General features: G+C 38.6%; 1 protein-coding gene across 4 annotated transcripts in view; it reads left to right on the top strand.

Moving 5' to 3' along the window:
- DACH2 (dachshund family transcription factor 2) overlaps nucleotides 1–26,836 on the top strand; it is a 248,669-nt gene that overhangs the window by 169,219 nt on the left and 52,614 nt on the right. For all 4 annotated transcript variants that reach the window (XM_027737462.2, XM_039382589.1, XM_027737461.2 and 1 more), the window contains exons 4-5: nucleotides 17,514–17,669; nucleotides 20,454–20,626. In XM_027737462.2, coding sequence (XP_027593263.1) covers nucleotides 17,514–17,669; nucleotides 20,454–20,626 — 329 coding nt within the window. The remainder of the gene's footprint in view (nucleotides 1–17,513; nucleotides 17,670–20,453; nucleotides 20,627–26,836) is intronic.

The following is a 26,836-nucleotide window of genomic DNA, read 5'->3' as shown; positions in this document are numbered from 1 at the left end:
ATTAACTGTTTAAGCTCTGGGTTGTGTGAATGCTTTTTGAGTGGGTAATTCTCAAGGGTATATTTTAAGTGGGTTTATAACAATTGGATACTAAATGTTTATAAATGGAGAATATATATACTTGTGTAAGTTTATATTTCTGCAGTTAAACATATCACACAATCTGCTTCCTTGGTATATTTTGGCTGTTACATTATTTGAAGTCAAAGAACTGTTGTCCCTTTTTTCCAGGGCATAAAGAACTTTTCTGTCTTTATTAAGAAAAAAAAAGAAAATTCTTCACAATGATTTCTAACTTTTGCTGGAACAAATTTAATATAGAAAATCAAGATTCGTATCTGTTAAAAAAAAACTTGCTAATGCCAAATCCAGTCCCTCTGGGTGCACACAATGTAATCATAAACAACCTCTCCAGATTCTTGCCATATCTGCTCTCAGAACTAAGTGCAGCACAAGATAAACTAATGACAAAATGCAAATGGTATGGCTAAACGGCGTGGAATTGAGAGCTTTCACATGTCTGTCACCTTTCAGATCCTTTACAAATTTATAGTCTCAGAGTGCAGAGGTCCAAATCTTCAAAGCTTAAAAAACAGAGGTGCAGCATGAACTAATCTTCATTTTTTTCCCCTATCTTCTTACAGCAGCACTAATGGAAATGTATTTTGTTTAATGACTCTGAAATCCTGTTTGTAATTAGATGTGGGAATTGGTCTTACTTTGTAACAGATGATACTGGAATAATAATATGAGAGATGCTACGCTGAGACCACTATCCTCCTAAATCTATATCATTTTTCATTTTATTGACAGGAAATGTGTTCCTGGAACAAAGAGATTGATTTTAAAGAGTGGAAAAATAATGTCTAGTAAAAACTCAAATGAAAACATTTTAGCATTACTTTAAGTGTATCACAAGTGTATATTAACCCTTTAACTTCATTTTTAATTTTAGTAAATAACCTTCCTAAAATTGTTGCTTTGTCACTGATAAAAATCTTTGAGTGAATGTGCCAAAAGGTAGGGAACTTTAATTAATGACAGGGTGCATACAATTAAAATGCATATCATATTTCAGAAGGATTATTCAAAAGAATTAATTTTGTCGCTTAAAACACTTTTACAGTCGTAAATGAAGTAATTAGGAGTGGGCACAGAAGATGTGAGTGCGGGCTGAGCTCACACAGTCCCTGCAGAGTATTACTTGTCTTTACTGTGTCTCGATGTCATAAATCATTTTGGCCACTGTAGAGCCAAGGCTACATCTTTTCCTTGGTGATAATTCTCACTTTTGTTGGTGGGAGCTGAATTTCGTGGTCAACATCAACCTGCTGAAGGAATAAGGTTCCTGTAAAATGTACCCCGTTCTGACAAGGTCTCGTGTTCCTCTGCACAGCACAGAACTGCCAGAGCACTGTGGGGAGTGAGACTGATCAGAAATGCACCAAATTTAGGACTTTCCATATAAATTTTTATGGAGACCAATACAGATTAGATGCCCTGCACTTTCAAAGGGAAAATCATTCCAGTTTGGATGTTTTAGTAGGGTTGTGTGACTGCTGAAGGACACGGTGTGAAGAGGCTGTCCCGCCCTCTGGGCAGCAGGAGGATGAGGAGCCACCTCTGCCTTCCTGGTTGGTGCTTAGTGAGAAAGGGAAGGAAAAAGAAAAGTCTGGTCCAGGTCTACCCCTCTGAAATGTATTTCGAATTCTATGTTAAAATATCCTTGGTTAAAAGCAAAAGAAGCCCTGGGAGCAGGAACCATGACCTGGTGATCAGCTGAACTCTGGCAATTGGGGATGCCAAAAATGCTCAGTGGTTTGCAGGTTTTCCACAGTGCTACCAAAGAACAAGAACAGTGAAGTGCCAGATGTCAAATACATCCTTTTAATTTTTTTTCAGGTCCTTGTATGTCCTCTTGTTTCCACAAAATCTCACCTGCTGATCATTTTACACGAAGTAACGTGTTTAAACTCTGTGATGCAAGAGGATGTTTAACCAGTGTTTAATTTCCCATTGCAGAGTCTAAGGAATCCCTTAGGTAAAGAATTCCAGTATGTCAGGAAAAGCCAGTATTAGCGATAGTTGCCTTTGTTAATACTGGTGAGTCAACTTCAGTCTCACATTAATGATATTTTAACAATAGAAAGTGCTTTAATATTTTAATTACATTGTAAAATCCGGAACATTCTTGTTCTTGTTAAGGCATATATAAGTTAGGATGAAAACTGGCATATTACCTTTGATGTGGGCCACATGCTGAGAGTCCCCCAAAGGATGTCATTGATAGTGATACAGCTGCCAACAGCAGGAGTCTCATGAATTACAATTTTAATCAGATTTTTAAAAAAAGTCCCCTAACATACAGTTAATTTATGTTTGAGGCAAGAAATGTTTGTGGTGTGATTATTTGGAATATTTTCTCACTTAAAGACGTAGCATAAATTTCCCCCCCACCCAATTTTAATAACGTGGGTTTTTAGTTAAAGATTCAGCGCTAGATTTGTGCTGAGTGCCCTGAGCTGACATTTCTGCAGCTGAGATTCGGTAGCAGTTTTCCTTGCAACAGTTGGTGCTGTTGAAATGTCTGGCTGATTTGTGAATTTGATGAGACAGAAGTCACCGTGGTCTCCAGTAATTCTGCCTTTCCTTGCACCTACAGAGTACAAGGCATCCCTCAGTGCTGGAGTAGGGGCTGTGTGGGTAAGCAGGACATACACAGATCACCACCTTACTCCTTTTTATAGAATACCTTGGCTCTCTGGAGCAGTCAGATTCAAGTTTTGTTTTCCTTTAATAAAGTTTTGATCCATGAGAAAATGAGGATTATGCATTTATTTCTGTGATTTTAAAGTAAGCATCTGACAGTTTTGCATAATAGGTTATGCTTTCTGCTCCATATTCTGTTTAAAAAAAGCTGGAATCCAAAGCTGTGAGTGACATTTTGGTAGAATTTTAGCAAGTACAGTCATTAGCAAATTAAAAATAGATACAGGTGGGTAGTCTGTGTTTTTAGCTCCTTTAAAAAAAATCCAACCCCTAACTGTATACAAGAGCAGCAGTTTATCAGATCCTTCTTGTTACAATTAGGAAAGACCAGTAATGTTGTCTCAGACCAACAGTAAATGTGCCTTTGTCACCAGAGCCTTTAATTTCCAAATTCATTTTCTCAGATTAAATTCTTATTCTTAATTTGTGAGAAGGTTAAATTAAATTAATAAAATCACCAAAAAAGTATTAAAAATAGGTTCATTTAGTCATGGAGAAGAAAAATATTGTTGGCACCATATAATTCAAGCTACTAATTTGTCCATAATCTAAAGGAAAAATGCGTGGATTTTTAATGTACCAGTTTCAAGTGCCATCTTAATGTGTTGATTATTTTGGAAATTTAACCAATATTATGTTATCTGATAACTAACTAATATGTATTTTAGTTTGCATTAGTTTTTGCAGACACGTGTTTCGTTTTGGGAGGCACAGCAGCAGCGCCTGATGGTTTCAGAACAGCAGTATTTTCTCAGTCATTAATGTTTTCTTGAAGAGAAGAGTAGGTAAGGTTTCAGCTGAGCCATTCTTGCAGCTGAAGAAGATTCCCTGGTGTGGGACAGCGATGCTGTGTTGGGGTGAACACTCCAGGCTGTACCTGCAGTGTGGGGGATCCCGGTGCACACACCTGGCTCGGGTAAAGTCAGTTCAGTGGTGGCAGGGTGAGCTCAGGATGGGCTGTTCCACCCTGCAGGGTGGCTCTGGCTCTGGATGTGATCTCTGTATGGCAGTCTGTGGTGTTTAGGGTTATAGGAAAACAGCACTTCAGGCTTGTTTCCTTGTCCACACTCCAGCGACGCAGGAGCTCTGCCAGCCCCATGTCTGACTGACACTTGGCCAGCTTAATTCTAGAAGTTTTATAGGCTTGCTTATCATGGCCATTTTTCCTAAAGTTTTCCCTAAATCTTCCTTGTTAAAGTCTTTCCTTACTTCTTGTCCTGTGGGTATGGAGAACAGTTTATTCCGTTTTATTACTGAACATGTTTTTTACCTAGTGCAGACTATTAGCGAGTCTCCTGTCTGTTGTCCCTTCCCTCCATTAAACAACCTGCTCTTCTGAACATGACTCATCCTGAGGATTTTCCCATTCCCTGGTCAGCTCTCCCTGCACTCCTCTGGCCTCTCTCCAGGTGATTCAGATCCTCCTGGGTCCCAACCCCCATCAGTGCCTCGGTCGAGGCCATGCCAGAGCTCTGTGCACAAATGTGGAACAGAGACAAAGAATTTCTCCCAGTTGTACACTCAGTGATCTTCTATAAATGTGTGCAACTTGCTCTCCTGGCATTTCCTGGAAGCAGGATACTGCTGACCTGTGTTCACCCACAGTCTGCTATAGCCTCTAGATGATTTTTTTGTTGTTATTTACTTATTTTATTTACACAGGAAGTCAAAACCCCATTCTGAGTTTGTGAGGCTATTCCAGTCTTTCATCTGCCCTCACCAAATTTTCACAGTATATCTCTCTTAAATCTTCACAGAGGTTTAGATAATTTCTAATACAGATCCAGAGTTTTGGATAGGTTGGTTAATTTAGCTGTGTATGCAGGATAGAGACTCTCACCTGCCCTTGAATGTGAAACATTTTGTTCAGTTGAGTTTGGCCATTTTATAGTTTATTCCATCTGTGCACATTGACTGAAGGTACATTCTGAAGGTAAATTAAAATTGATAGTTGAAACTGAAAATCAGCATTTCCTGTCTAGATGCTGTGCATTTTTTAAGCTGTACACAGCCATCTGCAATTAATGCTCTTTGTTGTATATCTTCTGTATTTACAATATATTTGACAATAAAACCTTTTTTGACATTTAATCAGTAGCAGAGTTGTTCCACTCTCATTATATATTCATGAACTTTATCACCAAGACAAGACATAAATGTTGAGCTTCTCTTTAAGATCAGACAGGCATTGATATTTAAAACGTTGAAAATTGGGGGGTTTTGTGACTGTTCTACATTTGTACAATATAAAAATGAGAATAGATTCTTCTCTTTAAGAGGATTCTCAGGCTGCTTTAAGGATGGAGACAATGAAACTCTGGGACTAGTGAAACTGTGTAAAAGCTGTATATTCAATTACTGATGTCGTGGGACATCAGAGGCTGCTTTTTCCCCTTTTCCTGTAAGGCATATAATATTAGTTAAATTGTGATTTATTTTTTCCCTATTTCAGATGGAGTATCAGTTCAGCGCACGCTGTGTCTCACCTAAAAAATCCACTGCGCAGGCTGGAAGGGTTAATGACCTTTCCCAAAATCTTCGCTCGCGAAGACTGGCCATTATATATTTCAGATGGAAATTGGAAAGGTAGTAGGAAGTTCCTGTGGATCTGTCTTAAAAGTTCCTGTGGATCTGCTTGTTGATTGACTGCCTCTAAAAATTTGATGTGAAGGGGATTTTGGCATTTCATCCTTGAGAAATATTCCCCCTCATTTACAGTACCTCTTCTATTTTTCTGGATTTTGACAAAGCCGATATTTTTTGGAAGTTGAGTCCAACTTTATTGCCTTTCTCTGTAAAATCCTAGATCCAGGAAGAAAAGTCCTTTAGAAAACACCAGAATAGCACGAGTAAGATTTTTCATTTCATTTTTTAAACACCAAGTGTATCTGGGTATGTCTTTTATGTTAAATGACATTTCTGTGTCAGTGAGAGATTGAACTTTTATGCAAAAATATTATTGAAACAAAAGGGAATTTGCATGAAACTTGTAGATATCTTATATTTTAGAGGATAATCTCTGTTGGGCCTCTCTGAATTTAAACTCAGGGATCCTGTCAGTAAAAGAAATATTTGCATTGTCCTATTGCTCACAACTGATACTGATTTTCTCTCTGACTAACTAACAGCTCTTCTTTCTGCCTTGAATAATTACAGCCCAAACCCTGCCCCTGTACTATGTAAATGGAAAATCTAAGTCATTAGATAGCAGTGAATCTTCAGTTTGGATTAAAAAAAAGTATTTTATTTATTAGATGCAGTTATAGCACTGAAATAAATGGTTGATGCAGTTATGCAACATCTCACCTTCAAAATTTAATCATCTACAAATGCAATTTATTTTTCATAAGCTCCTTCCCTTTTAATATGATTCATTAATTTTTTTTTTTCTGCTTTTTGTTCATCTATTTTGGATGGAGACTCCAGGCATTTGTTTCTCCTCTTCCTTAATGTTTGGTGTGGTAGATGTGAAAATATTTTAAAATAATGTTCATATTATTTAAATAATTTCATAGTTATTGTTTATATATTTTATATAATATAGTATATAAATATATCAATATATTGTATAATTATTATTATATATTAAATACATATTTTTCATATTCAAATAATTTCATATTTAAAAGTTTGAAGTGCCCAGGGAGGTTGTGAACTCCCCACACCTGAAACTGTTGGAACAACCTGGGATAGTGGAAGGTGTCCCTGCCCGTGACAGGGGATGGAACTGGATGAGCTTTAAGGTCCCCTCTGACCCAAACCATTCTGGGATTCCATAATTCTGTAGAATTCCATAATTCTGTATTATTTGAAGCACATGAGATATGTGACAATAGCCTGGTCTAGATAGAAAATGCCCTCACAGCTCCTCCATTTTTAGTTCTCTTAATTGTATACATGCAATAACTTCTAATTCAATTAAGAGCAGCAATATTCTGCATTAGCCCGTGTGTCAGAATCCATGCAGTATACTATAAAAAAGTCATTAGTTTGGTAATATCAATTTAACAAGTTTTAGCTCATTAACCTTGACACCAGCAGTGCTGGAGAGAGGAACCTTTTGATATTGTTGTTCTCAGCATATACCAGGGAGCTCTGAAAATCTGTTGAAATCCATGGCTATTATCCCTGATCATCAGTTATGGCTCTGTGGTGGCTCTTCTGGGCAAATGCTCCATAATAAACCACAAATTACAGCTTTTCAAGTCAACTTAATGAATGGTTGGTTCAGTCATACATCTCACCCTCAAAATTTAATCATCTACAAATTGCAGAAATACTTCTTGAGCTACTTCTTTTTGCCTTCTGGATTTACTTTTGAGAAGTCACAGTTACCTTTGTAATTAAGTGGTTGGTTTAGCTTTTGAAATGTGCTGAGTAGTTGGGCAAACATGTCTGTAAAGCCAGAGCTGCCTCTGCAAATACTGGTTTTCTTTCTAAAGGGGTCTTGCATTATTTGACATTTATGAAAACCTGTTAGAATTGTATGTGAAACATGTAGTGGCGTTTCTTGTGGCAAATGTATGTTATTTTACATTTATGTTAAACCATATATAGGCACATTTCTACATGTATATGTATGAACTTACCTCAATATATTTGAAATAAGAACTACAAATCAAACTGCAGATTTGTGCCTACTAATTTGGAGATTTGTAGTCTGACCATGTTCACTTTGGATTTAAATATCTTTCAAGGTGTTCAAGCTTGATTACTTGGCCTCACCTGAATAATATAACTTAGAACTAAGGCTTATATCTGGGTAGCTGTCTTTGTATTATGGCTGAAAAAATCTATCACTGCTAAGATGTTTTTTAGAGAAAAATGTGTATTGTAGAAGTTTCAAGGGTTTTTTGACCAGTATTTTTAAAAACTGGCACAATTTATAAAGTAGAGGTTCAGCTGCAAAATGTGGGGCTTTAGAGAGTCCGTATTTCAGGGGGATCATGCTCTGGGGTTGTTGCTTCACCAAAGACATGGACAGAGGATCTTTACAGACTAAGACACCAAACAGAGGTAGCAAAGGTGTCATGAGTTGTGGAATGACCTCTGTGTGGCACTGAGGGAGGCAGAATCCTTCCTCCTTTTGGTCAAACTCCCAAACCAGCACCAGGCTCTGTTCCCCTGGGAACACCGAGCTGGGTGCTGGACCCACAGTTACTGAGCTGTGGGTGTGCTGGGACAGAGGGCATCCCTTTAAAAACCTCAGCAGTGAGGATGACTCTCTTTATTCTTTCTTTTTAAACTGAAAGCTGCCTCGAATCTCTGAAGTGAAAAACAGATCTTCAAGCTTCCCAAACTAAAGAGCTTTGGGAAGAGTGTATTTGTCATTATGTTTAATTTGCACATACCTCACCAAAGAAAAGGCCAGGGGAGCCAGGCCGAGAACACAGCTGTACAGGCAGCTCAACTAATTGCCTCTCCATCCTCAACCTCATTTATCTTCATTTCTTCCCAATTATACCAAATTATCAATAGTCTCTGTTGCATCAGAGCCTTAATCCCCTTTATTCAGGCGGCATTAGATAGTGGCAGATGAATTCTTGGAGGGAGTCAGGGTAAACAGCCATGAAATGCCACCTCTGGCAGATGGCATTGCTCACAAGAAATGTGACAAAACATTTGGAATTTGTTACTAGGCATTGGTATGAGAAGGCAAGCTGTCAATATTTTTTTAAATGATAATCAAGGTGGTGCATACTTATACCACAAGCTGAAATGAATCCTGTCCAAAACCTCAAGCTTAGTTGAGTTCAACTTGGCACTTGTGCTATTCCATTTTGTTGCAGAAGCTTCTCACTTTTTCTTCTTAAGAAATACTTTATCTGGTATTATTATCAATATTTTAGTAATGTTTGTTCTGATAGTAGTGGTTGTTTATAGTACGAAAGAATTATTAATTTGAAGACATAGAGTATCCTTTAAAAAATTTAGGATGTATTTTCTTCCGTGGTTTATTTGACACCGTTGCTCATTTCTAGGGATTTGCTGCTGCTCCTTAGAGAAGCCAGTGCAAAACTCCCACTGATATTCCTTGAGGAGAATTGTACTGGAAACGAGATGATAGTACCCAAGGACTGGACTTGCTGAATGAGAGAAATGTTCTGAAAGTCAAAGATGGATTAAACATGTAAGATGTCCAAGTGCTGTGGTAGGAGTTTATTCAGATATTACTGTGAGCAAAATTGAAAGTGGTTGTTAAAGGAAGTACAAAGTTGGCTGCTAACGTGGTTCAAGGGGGTTTTGTGTGTTATTTTTAGACTGGCATTAGCTAAAACACCGCAGATGTCACTGCTGACCTTTTATGTGAATTGGGTTTACTCACAGGCTCTCCTGGTTTTGGCAGCATTCTAAACATTTTAGAAGTCAGTAATACTTAGTGCAAGGGATCAAATGCCAGATATAAAAAAATGGAGCACCTTCAGAATTGGAATGGACCTTTGCAGTGTTCCCCAGCCTGACACAGCTTGTGGGAACTGTGCAAGTGTTTGCACTTACTCCTCCTTCGTGGAAACATGGGCTGTGGAATTAAATGTCATTGCAGAGCTTTCACAGTCGTTCAGCTTCTGTATAAAAGGATGTTGAGCATCCCTTGGCAACCTCTCATTCCCTAGTAAAATTTCCAGTGAGTTTGGTGCAGATGCTGGAGGTTTGGAAGATTTTCCAGGTGTGTACGTAAAAGGCCACAGACTTTATTTAATTTTTTCAAGCCGTACTTTATGGAGTTCTTTTAGTATTAGGTGTTTTTGAAAGGATTACGTAATCCATTTATGTCACTTGAAATTAACTCAGAAGACTGCAATCTGTAACTTGAACTGTTCTTAGGAATTATTTCAAACAAACAGTAAATGATGAATCGTTGAAACTCGAATAACCTGATTTTGTACCATAGCATTACCTACCTGCCATGGATGTCAGGATGTTCTCAAAGCCTCTCAAAATCAAAGCAAATTGTCTGTCTAGCTACAGTCATGGTAAAAATACACTGTACATGTATCTCAGTGGTTCTTTCAGTAAATTGTTAAATATGGGATAATATTAAGGAATTTTTTAAAAAGGGCAGAAAATGCTTAGTTGTGGTGAGTGAAGGTGTCCGTGTGATCATCCCTGGGATACAAATCCCAGCTCTGTGCTTGCTGGCTGCCGTTGTTGAGTTTAGAAGGATGTATGTTTATCCTTTCTGGCAGGCAGCCCTACAAACTGTGTTCAAGATCTGAAAGTTAAGCTGTTTTATTTCTGGCTTGTGCATCATCAACAGTAATAAAAACATGACAGACCAGAATTTTGACCTTCTTTCTCTCAGTGAAATGCACGTGTTCCTGAAGACAGACTGTGGTCCTGCAGTAGGAAACAGTTAATTTAGTTGTTGATGGTTCTTAACCACAAGAGATACCTTGTTCTAGTACAGCATTCTTATCTTTGTAGAGAAAAATAAATAGCAATAAAGTCACACACTTGTTAATAAAATGGTAGCAATAACTGTACTACCCATTGTAGAGAAGAATAGGGTTTTATAACTCACTATTTTATCCACTACAAGAACTGGGAGACATCAGAGGAAGGCAGCAAATGCCAAGTTAACCCTCCAAAAGACACCTACAAATAACATGAGGTGGTTTTTCATACAGTGCATAGGCAAGCTGGAGGACTCCTTGCTGCAGGATGTCGTGGATGCAAAAAATTGACATCTGTTTAATTAATTGAAAAAAAAAAAGTCTATTAAATGTGGTTAAATTCAAGGAAAATACCTCTCTTTCAGGCATTTCCTAGTGCCTGAATTGTTGGAGAGTGTTCTGGGAAGCTGTCACTGTAGGCTGGACTGTAGCGCTTTGGATGCAGTCATTCTGGGAACCATTATTCCTGAAATATCATGGCTAATTTCCATCTAGGAAGCCGTAAATACCTTTAACTATTGATATGAAGATTGCAAGCTCCCCCCCCTTGCCCCTTATCCCATGGTTAACAAGGCAGAAAAAGCTTCATTTATTAATTATCAGAGCTTTTCTCCAGCCTGTCATACTCCTTCCTGGCCCAGAAGCAACTTGTTTTGTTTAATATTTATACATGACTAAATCAGCAAAAGAAAAGAGGAGAATAGGTACAGGTAACTCTGAGAGGTGCTTGTGAATATCAGTGCATTTTAATGACAATTATTATAACAGTTTGTGTCTAACTTTCTGAAAACAGGAGGTTTCATCTTGGTAAATGTGACTTTGATGGGGTGCAGTGGTGGAATAAGTTGAATCAGCTGAACCACTGAGATGTGTTTGGTGTTTTGAGTTTAACTGAAGATACTTGGAGCAGTTTGTGGTTTTAGCAAACCAGTCCCTTAAATCACATTGCATTTTCTTTCTTTTCCCTGCACATTAATGGCAATAAGGAGACTTTTCTGGTATTGTGCTTTAGCACCATCATCATCAGTCATCATGTGGGAATGTCAGAACACATTGATTTACCACCGTCTTGTTTCTTTGTCTCTACTCATTTTAAAAGAAGCAGTTGATGGTTCAGCAGGGATGATTAGGTTCCTAAATAAGTATTTCATCTCTGCTTTTATCTTCTCAAAAAGTATCTTCCTGGAATTAATTGTTCTAATTAAATTGGCATCAAATATTCTGACACATTCCCAGTTATCTTCAATGTCCTGTTTGCTGTGAAATAAACTTTGATTTTGCTGTCATTAAGACTTTTCAAAAAGTTTAGAAATTATATTCAGATTTCAGATGTCTTCTTATTGTGTAATTATCAACAGATTACTTCACCTAAGTCCTGACAGACATATTTTTTAAGTATGACTGACTGATGGACAGATTGGGAATTGCTGAATTAATGGGCACATTTCAAAGCTTTGGCAGGGCTAAGCAGTAATTACATCTGCTGAACCACTTGATAAGTTTTTGGAAGTAGCCCAGTAAAGCCATCACTGGATTTCTTGACTTTTAATATCTTACCCTGCACACTTTCATGGCTTTCTTGTAGGGCAGAGTCCAGAAGTTGATGTAGCCAAATGCACACAGCTAAACAAATCCATGGATAAAAGCTCTAAATGCATTGCAAATGTAGATTTCAGAGGGGTATCATGATTTTGGGGGGCTGATTAAAAATCTCATTCCCTTTTTAAAGTTAAAGAGTTTGTTTGGGGGTAATAAGGGACCACAGAAAGTGTTCATGATTGCATGGCCTCCATAAATAACATCATCTGCTGCCAACAGGAGACACAGAATTTGGGGTTAAACGGGTCATAATCCTGACCTAGAACAGTTTTATGGTTTTCTGACCATAAGTTTCTGTGACAATTGAAAGGAAAGTGACAATTGACCAGGAATGTGACCTGGGTGGTCTCTTGCTGACCTTGCTCAGTTTATGAGAGATGTCAGAAATTGTTTTCTACCTGATTTTGTCCATGGAAAGACCTGACTGAAAGTTGCAGCCTGAAATGTTTTTGCAGAGATCTTCTGTGTAGACCAAAAAAGTGACAGTTTTTTCCGGTATTGAGGTGAGATTGGGGCTTTGGTGAAAGCAAATAGCCTGGGACACCTGAAAACACAGGGGCTAAAAGTGCTGGAAAACACAGACTTGTGTCGTTTTGGGGGTAATGGGGTTCTAGGCAAACCAGAAAATTTCCAGGGCTTTGTGTATGCTGGACACTTATAAAAGAAGTTAGGGGTGCAAAACACTTTGGAATTAGCAGTGCTGAAATAGCAATGCACCAAATACTTTTTTCTTTGTAGCTGATGTTATGCTTAGTATGCCCAACGGGATGAAAAATGTGTTTAAAAACAATTTTAGAATAAAATTGGCCAGCGGAGATGGCATTGCTTTTCACAATTGGAGTTCAATTTTTCAGAAATGTATCACAACAAAAAATAAAATGACAGACAGAGATTGAAACAGGGTGGTTGTGCAATTTGGAGGTGCCTCTGACAGAGGGGATTTCATTTAGCTCAACCAGATAGTTTTAAGGCTGATAAAATGAATTTGAAACCAAATGAAAAGAAACTGTCACCGAATTGAACTTGGATTACTTTCTGGAGATCTTTCAATACCTAAAACCAAGAAACTAATTAAATATATCTTCACCCAAAAAAAAAAAAAAAAAAAAAAAAAAAAAAGGATTTTTGGGGTTTGTTTGGAAGAACAGAAGCGCTCAGGGAGGTTTATTGCTGGAAGACTTGTGGCCTTAAGAGTTACCTTATAAAATTGCTAAAATCAAGGATGGGCAAGTAGCAGCATTTTCAGAAAACTGAAGCTGAGCTTATCACTTGCATTTGCTTCAGCTAAACAAAATGAAACTTAAACAGAGGCAATGTGTTTATAGACGGGTACATGACTGTAAGTCAGTGCAGTGGGTCTGTGAGTGCAGGTGTGTCACCCACAGCACGTGTGTGGGTTGCTTGGGCTGATCTTCCCTGTCTGTTCATGGTACCTGTAATTTAACTCCTGAACTCACCTGAATGTGCCAATTATACAGAATTTGGCTCCTGGGCTGTACAATGCAATTGAGGGAATGTTTACTGGAGAAGTGTCTGGGGTAGTTGTGTCAGTTCTGCTTTTGCTTAGTTGAACATGTATGTAATTCGTGCAGTGATAAATAACCTGTTAAGACTGGTAAATATCAGGCTTTTAATTAGTAAGTATATTAAGTAGATCATAAATAACTCTCAGCAAATCCGTGTAGAGTCCATCTTTATCTGTGCCATCTGAAACATGCACATTGCCATGGACAGTGCAGCCAGCCCTTTTTTTTAATCCGTATTGTGCATTTAGCTGAAAATCTGAAAGCAGAGCTGTGCACCCCACGTTTGCTGCGTGGTCTGAACTGGGTGGTTGAAGCAGACCAGACATTTCTTCCCACTTTATCCTGGCTCTGGTAAGGAAACCATGATCTCTGCTTGAACCTGACAAGCTCCAGGAGCTCTGGAAGATGGAGGTTCTTGTCTCTTTTGCCTGCTTTTAATGCTGAGTACAATCTGTTCTGGGACAAGATCGACTAGAATGCAAACAAGATAAGGAAAAATTACCTTTTTGTCCTTTAGTTTTATCTGTTGGAGGGAAGGTCGTGTGGGGAGTGGGTAGGAGAGTTAAATGTAAAGCTTTTGGTAAAGTGTATAAATGATGTATTGGCACTTTGACAAATCAACAGACTTCTGAGTGCTCTGATAATATTCCTGTGACACTTATGAATCAAGTTACTAATATTTTAAAATGAAACATTCTGTCTCATGTAAAATAAATGAAAAGCTATATTTCCCCTCATATAAAAGAGTTAAGTCCCAATGCTACTTCCTGTTGTCTTGTTTTCCTTAGTGTTGTAAGTTTGCTTTCTTCTTTCACATAATTTTTCCTCTGTTGTTTCATATATACCTTACTTGAAATCCATCTCACTATATACAGTGGTCTGGATCATTGTTTAATTTTAGAGTCTTTATCTGCTGTATTGAAAAAAATGAGAGGCTTTACTAGCTTACTATGGACAAAGAAATTATTTTTCCCTAATACAAATTTCTCCAAAGACCAAACCTTTTGAATATGATGAGTCAAAAAAAGAATTACTTTTCTGGGGTGTATTGTGTGATTCATATCATAAAGTTTCATTTTTAGTTTCACCTATAAGCTCATCATACCAAAGACAGGATGGAGAATTAAAATGTGACGTCTTTCCCTTATGGATGGCACCTATTTGGACAAAGAATGTCAACCAACAGAAATCTGAAAAAACGTGGTTAATTTGAACTATTAAGAAGGATTTACTTTTTATGGGTGTATTCACTTCTAATTGTTATGGTAACAAAGAATTTGGAAGTGTGCATTGATATATATGTATGTCAGATATGTATTTGCTGATCTAACGTGCTGACAACTGTGTTACTAAATAAGAAAATTGGATGCTCAAAAAGAAATACTTTTTTTAACATTGCATGACAGTAAAAGGGCTGAGTATATCACCACAGGTTTGCATGTCACGTATTTGGTTTATGCTGTGAATCTAGTTCTGCCTTGCTATTAATTTATATATAATCTTACTGTATGGGAATAGATACTGAAGGGAAGAATGCAAATTTTCTTGTAAAATGGTTTTTTTAACTGTGCAAAGGGACTGCAGGTGGGATGAACTGGAGGTGTCTGTGGTACAGGGCACAGGATTAGGACCTGTGAGTCCTGACTTTTCTTCCAGTTTAGTTTTCCCACTGCTGAGCCAGGAAACAGGGAACTGGCTTTGTAATTCTGCACCTCTGCTTTCCCCATTGGAGCCAATCAGTGCCCTTATAAAACACTTCACAACTGGACAGTTCTAGGTAAGAAGTTGTTCTAATTATTATTTTCTTTTCAAGAGACTTGCTACTCCACAGTAACTGCAGTCCAGATGAAGCTGTTATCTGTGGGATGCTGCAGGCTGCAGGATACATTTCATTTAACATCCACTTTTATTATACCTCGTACACTCAGCTGTATTTTTTTCTTTCTCCAAGGAGAAGTGATAGGGAACATAAGAATACAGGAGTGGTCTGGAGAGATAAGTGTATTGCAATTTATTCTTGTGTTGCTGGCACTGAACACTGGAGCATATTTACAAGTGGAATTTGCAGGGGAAAAAAGTTATTATTGTCTCCATCTGTAAGTAAAACTGGTCCAGTGATTTGGACTGCACCGATTTCAGTTCAGTTTCCCGTTCCATTGCAGGTTTCCTGTGTTTCCTTAGGCAAGTCCCTGTTCTTCCCAGTGCAATTCTCCATCTGTAAAACAGGAATAGTGCTGTTTTCCTATGGAACATGCACTGATTGTAGAGCTGGGCTCAGAGAGCTGGCAGGGCTCTGACTCTGCAGCCCATGGTAGGGCATGAGGCTCTGAGAGACAAGAGAAACTCCCAGAAATAAGTAAATGAGCTGAGTTTAGACTGTCTGTGCTGGGGTTGGAAGTCTGGAGCAGAACTAAGAGGTGAGGGAGACTTTCAGATGAAGAGTGCAGATTTTAGTTTCCATTTTTCGTTTTTAGTTTTCATTCAGAAATTTCTGATAAACTCTTGGACCCAGTTTTTTTGCCACTGCCCTGATACATAAAGTTACAGGTACAAAAAATTCATGCTAAGGTACACGTCATATTTTTTGAGGAAGAAAAAAGTGTAAATGATAAATTTGCTGGAAAAGCACATGGAGAAAAATAAAACTCATTTGATAAAATCAAATGCTTAGCATTTCCACAGAAACTGCTTTATAAATTATACACTTAACTTGAGAAATAATTTACCAAATAATACCACCTGTGTTTAACAATGGTCAAAATGTAGAACTTCTTTCCTAAGTAGCAGTCAAATGTTATTTGAAAGAGCTGATATACAGTATGTTAAATAGCAAAGATGCTGACACAGCCTTAACTGTAGTAGTTCTTCTAATTGCTGCACTAGGCCATGTTATATTACATCACATGGCATAATTTAGTGTGTCTTTCTTTGTCAATGTATTACCATTTTACAAATTACAGCTCTTTCATAGGAAGGTAATTCATACTTGGACATTGTGCTAAAATGATGGAGTGTTTTCCTTTTTTCTCAATCATTGATCTTTCAAACTTTTGCATTTAGCAGTATTAATCATGCTTATTAGCCAAGTGCTGTCATAAAAGAATGGAATTTCTCTGTTTTGAAGTCATGAACAAGAATCGCAATTAGAATAAGTAAATAAACTAGTGGGGTGCAGCAGATAGAGGCAGCAAGCAAAAGAAAACCATTTTAATTGAATATGAAAGTGACAAAGTCAATGCAGCAGTTACATGTTTTTTAACAATCTGTAATTTAATTGAGAATGTGGGGTGCACTCGGGAAGGGATTGAACTTAAAATACCTTTTTTCCTTTAGAAATGTTCAGTATAACTTTTTTTTGGTGGTTTGTGTCGGGGACCAGATGTATTTTAGAATTCACTATCATGGTCTAGTTAACAGCTGTGTAAAAGGAATTTGTTATTCAAGTGTGGAAGTGTAATACTGAAAAAAACTACAGTCTGTAAAATTGCTTCTTTGGAAGACCAAACAGAGATTCTAGACCACAAGTACTTAGTTCTCTAGACCGTTTTTGGTTTAGACAGTAATTACTATGCATAATAAATACTGGACTCCTAAATTTAAATTCCTGAATATTGATGATGTCCAAGCCCAGCCTATGCCTGGCTCATTTAACCCAGCAAAGTGAAGAAACTGTGTCACTTAGGACATCCCCAGGGTCAAACCCAGCAGAGGAGGGGAAGCTTTTGAAGCTCAGAGGTAAAATAGTGGAAGCATAAGTTGTTGTGAGCTCTTTGGGGATGAGTTTCAGCTGGAATGCTGGTGAGAACTGGAGGGAGGGAATGGCCCAGTAAGATTGACAGTGGTGAGAGACCTGAGGAACCTGTGGCAGGGACTGGGTGGCCTCATGTCCTGTGATAGCAGGAGATCATGATTTAGTGTCTCAGATGTTCCATTTCTGTTTATTTCCTTAATCATGACTGATGTTTACTTGGATGATTTTATCCTTAAACGTTTAGCTTTCCCCGTTCCCAGAAACTAGTGTTATGAGGTAGGTGTTGCTGAAAGTTTCCAGTCTTCTTTTTTGACTGATGCATGTTTATTTATTTGTTTTTGAAAGATTCAGGTGCAGGTTTCAGATGCCGTGCCTGTGCCATGGTAAAGAGTATTAGCCCATTGCTAACCAAGAAAAATGTGTCTCTAAATAACAGTGTATGCCATTCATGGTTTGGTTTGCTCTGTTTTACAGGTGGGAGTGAATCCTCCTGGGATAAAGAGAAGCTCCAGTCTCCCATTACGACGGGATCCCAGCACAGCATTGGCCATCCCACACTGTCAGGGCAGTCGAGCCTTGGAAGTGCACACCCGCTCAGTCCTCTCCAGCAGAACCACCTGCTCACCAACAGTATGTACTGGGCTCTTACTGGGAAAAGAGAGTACCTGGAGCCCTGCTGGGGGCTGGGCTTGCCTTCCTTCCCAGCCTGGTGGAGGTGGGGAAGTGATGGGAGACACTGGAGCAATGGGAGGGTCAGTCCTCCCACTGTTTGCTGCACTTGTGCCTCGTGTCCAAGCCACTCTCTTGGAATAGTCACTCACTGCTGGGTTTGGGACTGTTAAATTGACATTTCCATGGCCTGGACTGAAGGGAAAAATAATCAAAGTTGCTTACAACTGTAGCTATGTTAGAAAATTCCATTCCAGATGAAAATGCTGACCACAAAATACAAATATGAGAGCAAGGAATAAATGCAAAATGACTAGTTAAAAGTGAGCAGGAGCAATCCCTCTGCCTTGTTTTGCCTTGTACCTGCCACATATGGGCAAGGTCATCCAGTGAACTCAGCTATCCAAAACAACTGGAATGAAATGACACAGTTTGGATTTGTAACTTAGAGCTCTCTTTAAAGCCACCTCTTTTCTTTCCCTTAGGAAGGGGGCAGGTGGGAAGTCAGCAGTTCCCCTTCTTTGTACTCAAAGAGGGAAGAAAAGGAAGGGAAATATATTCCAAAAAAGATGTTCAGGATTAATATTTTAAAAGTTATTGAGGAATAAAGTTAACTCTAACTGTTGATGATGGATGAAGAACAAAAAGCTTGTTACTTCTGAACTCTTGTTACTTGTTTAAGCTTTTCATCCTCAAAGTTATGAAAGTTGATTTTTAGTGTTAGTTTTAGTGGAGTAATGAGATTTCTGACCCCTTACACAATTTTAGGAGCAGTTAGTTCCTTGCTACCTCTGTCGGGCCCCAGACATGAACAAATCAGAGTTATTGAAATGACTCCTCTAAGAAGGGCCTGCTTTGTGCATGGGAAGGTGTGGACCTGAGTATTTTGGGTTAGGAGTCAGTAGCTAAAAATCACCAGGTCATAGGACTCAAATTCACTGTAGTTTAACCTTTCCTTTTATATTCTTGCATAATTCAGCACCTAAGTATGTTTTACATACAGGCATATTGTGTTCTTTGCTCCTAGAGGTATTTTCTAGTAGGTATTTTGTAGTAGGCTGGTGTCTATAGGCTGTTAAAGGCTTTATTGAATGTCAGACATTATGCCCAATGATTTGCAAGTGCAGGATGTATTTTCCTCATAGTCCTCTGAAATGTTTGACGGATTGTGTCTTAAAACTGGTGATGTGCTGTTAAATTCTGTTTGTAGTTTGCATTTAGTTTGCATGTCAATTGGACTTTAAGTAGACATACAACTCAATGTGGCCAGATGGTGTCTGGGAGTTTTGGAACTCTATAGAGGATGAGGGAAGATTATTGGGCTGTTAAGGGAGATCTGCAGGGGAACAAAGGCTTATGGATGCAGACACTGTCAGTGTGGTTTGAAGGGAAGGGAGATGGATGTGGGCTTTGCTTATTGCCTATCATAATTAATATTGGCCTGGATCATCATATAAAATATACAGTGGATCATTAGACATCACAGTTGTTGATCATGGTATAGTCATGTTAAACAGAAATAGTTTGGGAGCTCAGGATGCTGCAGTTCTGCCTTTCCTGGTGGGCACTGTGGTGTTTTTATACCACTGTAGTCAAATTATATAGGAATAACATAAGCTGTGTCAGTCACTGGTAATTTTTATTGTTAGTTTTGTCATACACCAAATTGGGGAGTGGACTTTTCATTTCAAATAGTTAAGATAGAGCCAAAAGTTAAAACCCTTTTAGCAGTGATTAATGTGAATAGCATGTGGTTATAATTAGCTATATGTTTGTGTTATTTAATACTCGCCTCTGAATTTCTAAATGAGAATTTCTGATCTAAATTTCATTTAGAAATATGATAGGACATTTTGTCTGGCAAAATGAGCCCTATTTTTATTCTGAAAAAATAATTTTGGGTGCCCAAAAGTAGCTATCCTAAAGTGGTCCCTCTAAAGAACTCTCAAATGCACAATAACCTGAAACAATTTTTTTTCAGTGAATTGGTGTCTTGGTCTTGCTTTCCATTGCTGTCATTACTAAATACAAGAAGTAATACACATGCTGAAATGGATATTAATGAAGTATGAGAATCCAATTCTTGCTAGCAGTAACTTCACCTTTTTGGCAATGTCAAGATCTCCAAGTTGGTCCAAATGAATTTCACACCTTCTTAAATTGGTTTATAACCATAGCAGAAGACAATTTAAAGTGACATCCTGAAAATTAAAACCTCTGGCAACAATTTTAACCTTTCATTACATGTTCCAGATCACAGACCTTCTGTACAATAGTTCACTAGTGTCTGTAGTCCAACCCACACCTTCCTGGATTCAAGAAATAGGCCTAATATAACAATCTGGTCTCAGATTGCTGTATGTGAACTGAGGACTTGGTAGGAGTGTATGATCAGCTAAAATTATTAATAAATACTCATCTGATGTATTGGAAAACATGCAAATTTTATGTTTTGTGGGGGTTTTGTCTTTATTTCACTTAACAAAGAGATCACTGAACTTGTGCACTGTTATATATTTATTTAAATATGGCTTCCCCAATACAAACTCACTTTCTTTCCCCAATACAAGCCAGCCTTTCTTGGAATGCAAAGGCAACCATTCCCTGAGAAGCATCAAAATTCCAAACACATGATGATGCCGAGTTTGACCAGTCAGTGTTCCAGTGGAACGTGGGCTGTGGAAAGGGAGGTGGTGGGATGTGAAACGAGTGACTGACCCAGGCCCTGCCCCTGCTGTTTTCCAGGGATAGACCTGCCGTTCATGATGATGCCGCACCCCCTGCTCCCCGTCAGCCTCCCCCCCGCCTCCGTGGCCATGGCCATGAACCAGATGAACCACCTCAACACCATTGCCAACATGGCAGCAGCTGCACAGATGCACAGCCCCCTCTCCAGGGCAGGGGCCTCTGTCATAAAGGTAAGTCAGACTTTAAAAAAAACCCCAGCTCTTTGTGGCTTACACAAAAGCATTTACGGTGATTTTCTCCTGGATGATAACGAAGAGGCAGCGAGTTTGTGCTGCCTGCAGCTCACCTGGTGTGCTGCTCCTGGGAGTGCCTCAGGCTGGGGAAATGCCCACCACAACAGCCAAGGAGTTCAGCTGCTCTGATCTATCAGTAAACCTGTAATGTAATTAGAAATGGATACTAACACTCTCTGGAGGCGAGAGGAAGATCTGTGCTGCATCTGTGAAAGCTCAAAAACCATTCTGAAGTGTTGTTTAAAATCAAACTTAATGTTATACTTCTTATCATCCATGTATCTGCAGAGTTGTTCACGGGAGAAGGAAAAAGTGCTATCTCTGATGTTCAGCTGTCCATCAGTTAGTGCAAGTACCTAAACTGTTCGAAATTAGTTGAGGTTCTATTCATTTCACTCTGTAACCTTGTCTTTACCTGTTCAGAGACCTCATGAGAAAACCATAACTGAAATGCAGCAGTGGAATATTTGTAGCAGCAAGTAGACTTCAGAAGCTTTTTGATTACATTTTAAATGCTATCAGTATGTGAAAATGAAGATTAAATCTGTATTTGTAAGCAATGCCAGTTCTTTGTAATTTAAACTACAGGTTTTGCAAGCAATTTGGTTGCAGGGTGTTATTTTGCAGGCCCTTGCTGATGTGAGTTTCTCATTTACAGCTATTTTTGTCCAACACCTGCACTAGAGGATACACAATATCTCCACAGCAACAGTAGGTTTGGCCAGCACTCTGGTGGGATTTATTTCCTCTCCATGTTGTAGAGGAAAATGCACCAGTAGGTGACGTGCCAGAGGTGGAGTGTGGATCCAGTGCTGTGTTACTCTCACCTGTCAAGTGATGCTGCATCTTCCTCTTGTTTGTTCTGAGTGCTGAACCTGTAGATGGATTTCATTACAGTGTGAGGCTCCTTTTGTCCTTTCCTTCCCTTAAGTGCAGTCAGCCAGCGCTGAATGATGTCAGTTAACATGAAATCCTTGTACAAAATGAAACATGTAAAAGAAAAGCATTGCTGCTGCTGCTGCTCAGTGATATTACTTTTATTACAGGATATTATATAAGTGCATTTAAAAAGTACAAAAAATGACTAGTTTTCAATCCCAGTATCATGTTGTTACTTAAAATGGGAGAAATGAATCAAATATATTGAGTGTGTATCTGTTTCCACACTCTGATGACTAAAATACCACTTGGCCTGTTTTCTATAGGTGTGAGAATCAGCTGCTTTATAAAGGTTTTGAATGAAGTCATTATGCTTTTTATATCACGTTTGCCATTTAGAAATAAGCTGTTCTACCAAGATATGCATGATCAGCAAAGTTAACATTTAGTGCTCCAGAAAGAAATGTCATAACTATGAAACTTGATTTCTTCCTGACAGGAACACTATAAATTAGGGAGGCACAATGGCCAGGCTCACAAAACTTCCTTAGCCATCTATTACATGATGTGATGTGATTACAGCAGCACCCACCAGCAGCACTGTGGCTGCAGTTCTGGCAGTTTCTCTGGGATAAATCAGGGATTTACTTTCAGGGATTTACTGTGCATCTGAAGGAGTTTGCTTTGTTGGAAACTTGGCTCAGAAGAATCTGTGTAATTGAGAGTCTCATATGGCAAGAGCAAAATCTCACAGTAATACCGACTTCCCCACCCTCTCTCTTCTCCCTCTTGTGCCTGCTGTCCTGTTAGTTCTTTTTTTTTCTGGAGCTGTTCTTCAGCTAGATGTACTCTGCAGTCCAGTTACTGGCTCAGATGTCAAATGGGGACCAGTCTGGGCTGGAACTTACCTGAACTGCACTTAAGTCATGGTTTAGGCTCAAAAGAGCATTGAATGTTCAAGGGCAGGTTGGATGGGGCTCTGAGCAACCTGATGTAGTGAGTGGCATCCCTGCCCATGGCAGGGGGTTGGAACTAGGTGATCTGTAAGGTCCTTTCCAACCCAAACCAGTCTGTGATTCTGGGAGTAAGTGTAGCAGTTTACTGTGCTCCAGTAATTTTGTTGCTGAAACTCAGGAAAATCTACTCAATAACAATATTTTTAGGTCTTCAAAAGCAAAGTTGAGAGGAGCCACTTTCCCAGCTGTCCTTGGAAACAGGCTGGTAGGAGATAACTCTGGCCAGACTGGGTTTGAAATTGAGGGAACCAAACCCAAACCAAGGGCCTTTAAACTGCTCCCTGTTGTGTTGGATACAAAAAGGATACTGAGAGTAATGAGGCAAAATTTTATCCCAGGGATTTGAGACTCTTTTACTCTTCTTTCCAAAATTTTCCTTGCTTTTTGTTCTATTCACCCCACATATTTTGGGCATTCCTTGCTCCTCTTGCTCACATCTCAGGCTCCTCTTCCTCCATCTCTCCTTGTGCTCCCTCCCTTCCCTTCTGGCCAGCAGCCTCTTTGGGGCTGCTGAGGGATGTGCTGCTCCAGAGTAGGAGTAGTTCTGAAAATTGGTTTCCTGCTGTCCATTTTTCTTCTCTTGTCATCCCCTCATGCTTGCTGTGTTCCTACTTTTCTCTTACTCTTTCTGCTCTTATCCAGGTCTCAGTTAGGAGTTAAATGGCACTTTTGTTGAATGCAGCTGGGAAACCCAGAGGAAAAAAAATAAAAAATAAATGTAATTGAGATGCTTTGTATCAAAAACACTCCACAAAATAAAGTTTTTTATTTTTTTTTATTTCAGAATTCTTTCAGAATTTGACCCCAGTGTACCTTAGAAACAAGTCTGATAGAACAAAGCAATAATAGTACAGTGGGATCCAGACAAGCAGTAGAGATTTTTGAATCTCTTTCTCTTTGAGTTCTGTTTTTCTCCTGATTTTGTGGGATTGTTTAGGCATTTGTAAAGGATGTATATGACATGATTTAAAATTCCCTAAAGAGAATACAGATGGGCTGTGTAATTATTGCTGAGAGGTGCTATTTTCTGTGTGCTGTACAACTCACATTCATAACATTTACCTGACAGCCAGAAAAATGTGGCCATCTCAGAATACTCTGAAACAATTCTTCTCAGAGTAGAAGCACTTCCCATTACAGAATTTGTAACATCTTTAATTTCACATCTCTCTGTGCATTCAGTCCATTATGAATTGTTTTCAGAATATTACAGCATTTATAAAATTAAACTTCTGTACAGTGTACGTTCTTTTTCTCATTATTAGATTTATTCTGCCCTGTTTCACAGCACATGTTCATTGCTGGCAGCTTGTTGCTGAAATGGGACTGGAATGTGTTAGAGACAGAGGAGTTTGTTTGCTTCTTATAAGGTTAATTTTTGTGGCTGTATTTGAGGTGATGGAGAAGGGAGTGTGCAGGTTTATATCCTTTTATTCACTGATTCAGGGAAACTGCTCTGTTTGGAGATGTTCAGATCCCTTCAAGTTGTATTAAATGCCCTTCTCATCTCCTCCTTTGGAGGGAGGCATATCCTTCTCCCTGCAGTGCCAAGAATACCTGGCTCCTTACTACCCACACACCTCGTTTATAGGTTTTAAGCATTGAATACTTACTTCAAACTTCCAAGTGGAAAAAAGCAACGGTAAGAAACAGATATCCCTTTTTTTGCAGAGCTTGCAAGGGGAAATTGTTAGGCCAAGCACATATTAGCTCTTAGTTCTGGCTCAGATCTTTTTAGTATTGGCTTAGTCATTTGCATTTGTCCTTAATAACTAATATAAGCTCTGAGGTAGATGAGATACAGCGTTATCATCATTAGTCCTGGGAGTGCCTTTCCTCCATTCCACAGCAGCACTGGGTGAAAGGATTCATAGAAGGGGTAGAAGCACAAAGTTCCCAGTGGGGATCCTTTCCAGTTTTTTACTCACTGTTGTGCTTTCGGGTTCAAAGTAAAATGCAAAGGTAAGATCTGAATACACAGCTGAAGGTTGTCCCACTGACTGCTAATTTAAGAAATGGGGAAGAAGGCAAGCTCCTGTTTGGCTGTTTCCCAACACCATCTGATTAGCTGCAGTTCTCTGTTTGGCTGAGCAGCTGGCAATTAATGGATTGATAGGAAGTAGTCACGAGGTAATGGGATTAGTGAGTGAACATCTGGTATTAAAATCAGCAAATGTAGGAGAGTTTTTATGATTTCTTAAATTCGGTGGGAAAATAATTGCCAGTTGACTACAACTGAAACAACTCTATGTACACCGTGCAAAAAACTCGCATTTTAAATGGCAAAGTACATATTTTAGGCGAGTGACTTCCCGATACACTGCAAAAGATGAATGGGATCCAGCTGGCTTTCAGACACCCAGATCCTATCTTAGTTTTTAGACCAGCTGTTTACCTTGCTCATCTCCAGTTCCTGCAGCAATCAGATATAAGTAGCTCAGAAGACCAACAAGTCACCCATCGTTTGTGTGTGCTCATTTCCGGGCTGAAATGATCCAAAATACAAACCAAACCACTCTTCTCTAGCCCAGAAACAGTGACTGACCATCCTGTTTCTTGCTGGCCACTGCCCAGCATCAGTTTGGGTGTAGCACAGCTCCTGCTCACTGTGTCAGGATTATTCTTTTTCTTGGAAAAGCCTAAATTTCAGTTATATGTTGCTTTTCTCCATAATACATGAGTTAAGGACTGTAAACTTTAGAACACTGTTAAAAATGTACTTGTTATTAGAATTCAAATAGTATCAACTAAGGTCAATTGGAAAGAAATCTGTGTTAGTATTAACTTAAAAAAAATAAGTGTTAGCAATTCAGTTCTTTGCTAACTGAAATAGTGAATTGTGTTAACTTTTCTTATTCTTCTCACTTATTGAGGGTGGAATTGAGCCAGGGAGGTGGGAACAGCGTGGAATTGTGGTTGAAGGTGAAGGAGGCTGCAGCCAGTCTGCTGCTCCTGCTTCACAGACACTTCCAGACAAACCTCCTGGCTTGTAGAATTTGTCTGTAACTGTGCTGTCCACTCTGAGAATATGAATGGTGATTTGGCAGTGAATTTGGTAGAGTTCAGCCCATGAACTCTGTTTTTCCAACATGGCCATCAACTCAAAATCTTTCTCACAATACTTGAAAACCCTAATCTAGACCTAAAACCAGCAGAATCCCCATTTTTCCTTCCTTTCCATTTTCCATTCCACTGCAGAACCTTGTAAAGTAGAGCAGCAGCACCTCAATTAAATATGAAATATTGAGATAAATGTCTGAATAAAATATCCAGGATTCAGTCAAACTTCCCAAACCTGCTTGTCAGCAGTGAAATGCCATTAAATCCTCTAGGAACTCATTAATAGATTAACATTTGGAAGAGTAATTACAGCTACATTAGAACTAAGAATAATGAAAAATAAAGGAAAATCCAGCAGCATCATTTCTCTAAATTCTTGACATAAAATGAAGATCAATACTATAAAAAAATCAGAGGTAAGGAATTAAGGTCAAGATGATTATGTCAAAAATAGGTAAGCTGTTCATATATATTTCAAATAAAACTAGTGTGGATGCAACTGTTATGTAGTGTTTCATATTATTTGTGTGGAATACCACCTCACAGGGGATAGAAAAGGGGATATTGAGGTGAAATCAAGGATGTATCTGGAAATTGGGTGACTTGATGACTTCAGAGCCGTTAACCTAAATCACAACTAAAATTAACAATGTCAAGCTTTGTAGCTACATTTTCTGAGGCAGAGCAAGACACTGATCTTTAGTGAGACAAATATATTACCCTTCAAGAGAATTAAATACTGCAAAAGTCCTTTTACAGAATTTATGTTATAGCTCTGTAAAGGAAAGAAAAAAGATAAGATAAAGTAGGTACTATAGGTAGATAAATAGGTGAGATCTTGAGAAATGTTTTCATTTTTCATAAAATTCTCACAATATGTACATTTTTTATGTATAATTCATTAAATTATAACCTGGAATATGAATCTTGCAAATTTATGAATAGGAAAAAATAGAAATGGAGAAAATACTACTTTTTTTAGGAATGCTTCTCCGTTACTGTGAGTTTACCTGGTATGGAACCAGACTGGGGAGAATGGAGCCATTTTCAAGAGGAAAAATAATAAAATATACGAAAAGTAGCGAGGTTGTAAAATACACAGATGACAAATAAAATGAAGTCATCAATGTGTAAAAAAAAAAAGTTTAGGTTTGAGATTTGCAATTTTCCTATTTAAATACCCTCATTGATT

This window comes from Pipra filicauda, unplaced genomic scaffold, assembly GCF_003945595.2.
Source record: "Pipra filicauda isolate LSUMZ 115617 unplaced genomic scaffold, ASM394559v2 scaffold274_size1021923_pilon, whole genome shotgun sequence".
In the NCBI taxonomy this organism is placed as follows: Eukaryota; Metazoa; Chordata; class Aves; order Passeriformes; family Pipridae; genus Pipra; species Pipra filicauda.
Note: the sequence above shows the minus strand (reverse complement) of the source record. Positions and strands in the feature narration are given on the sequence as shown.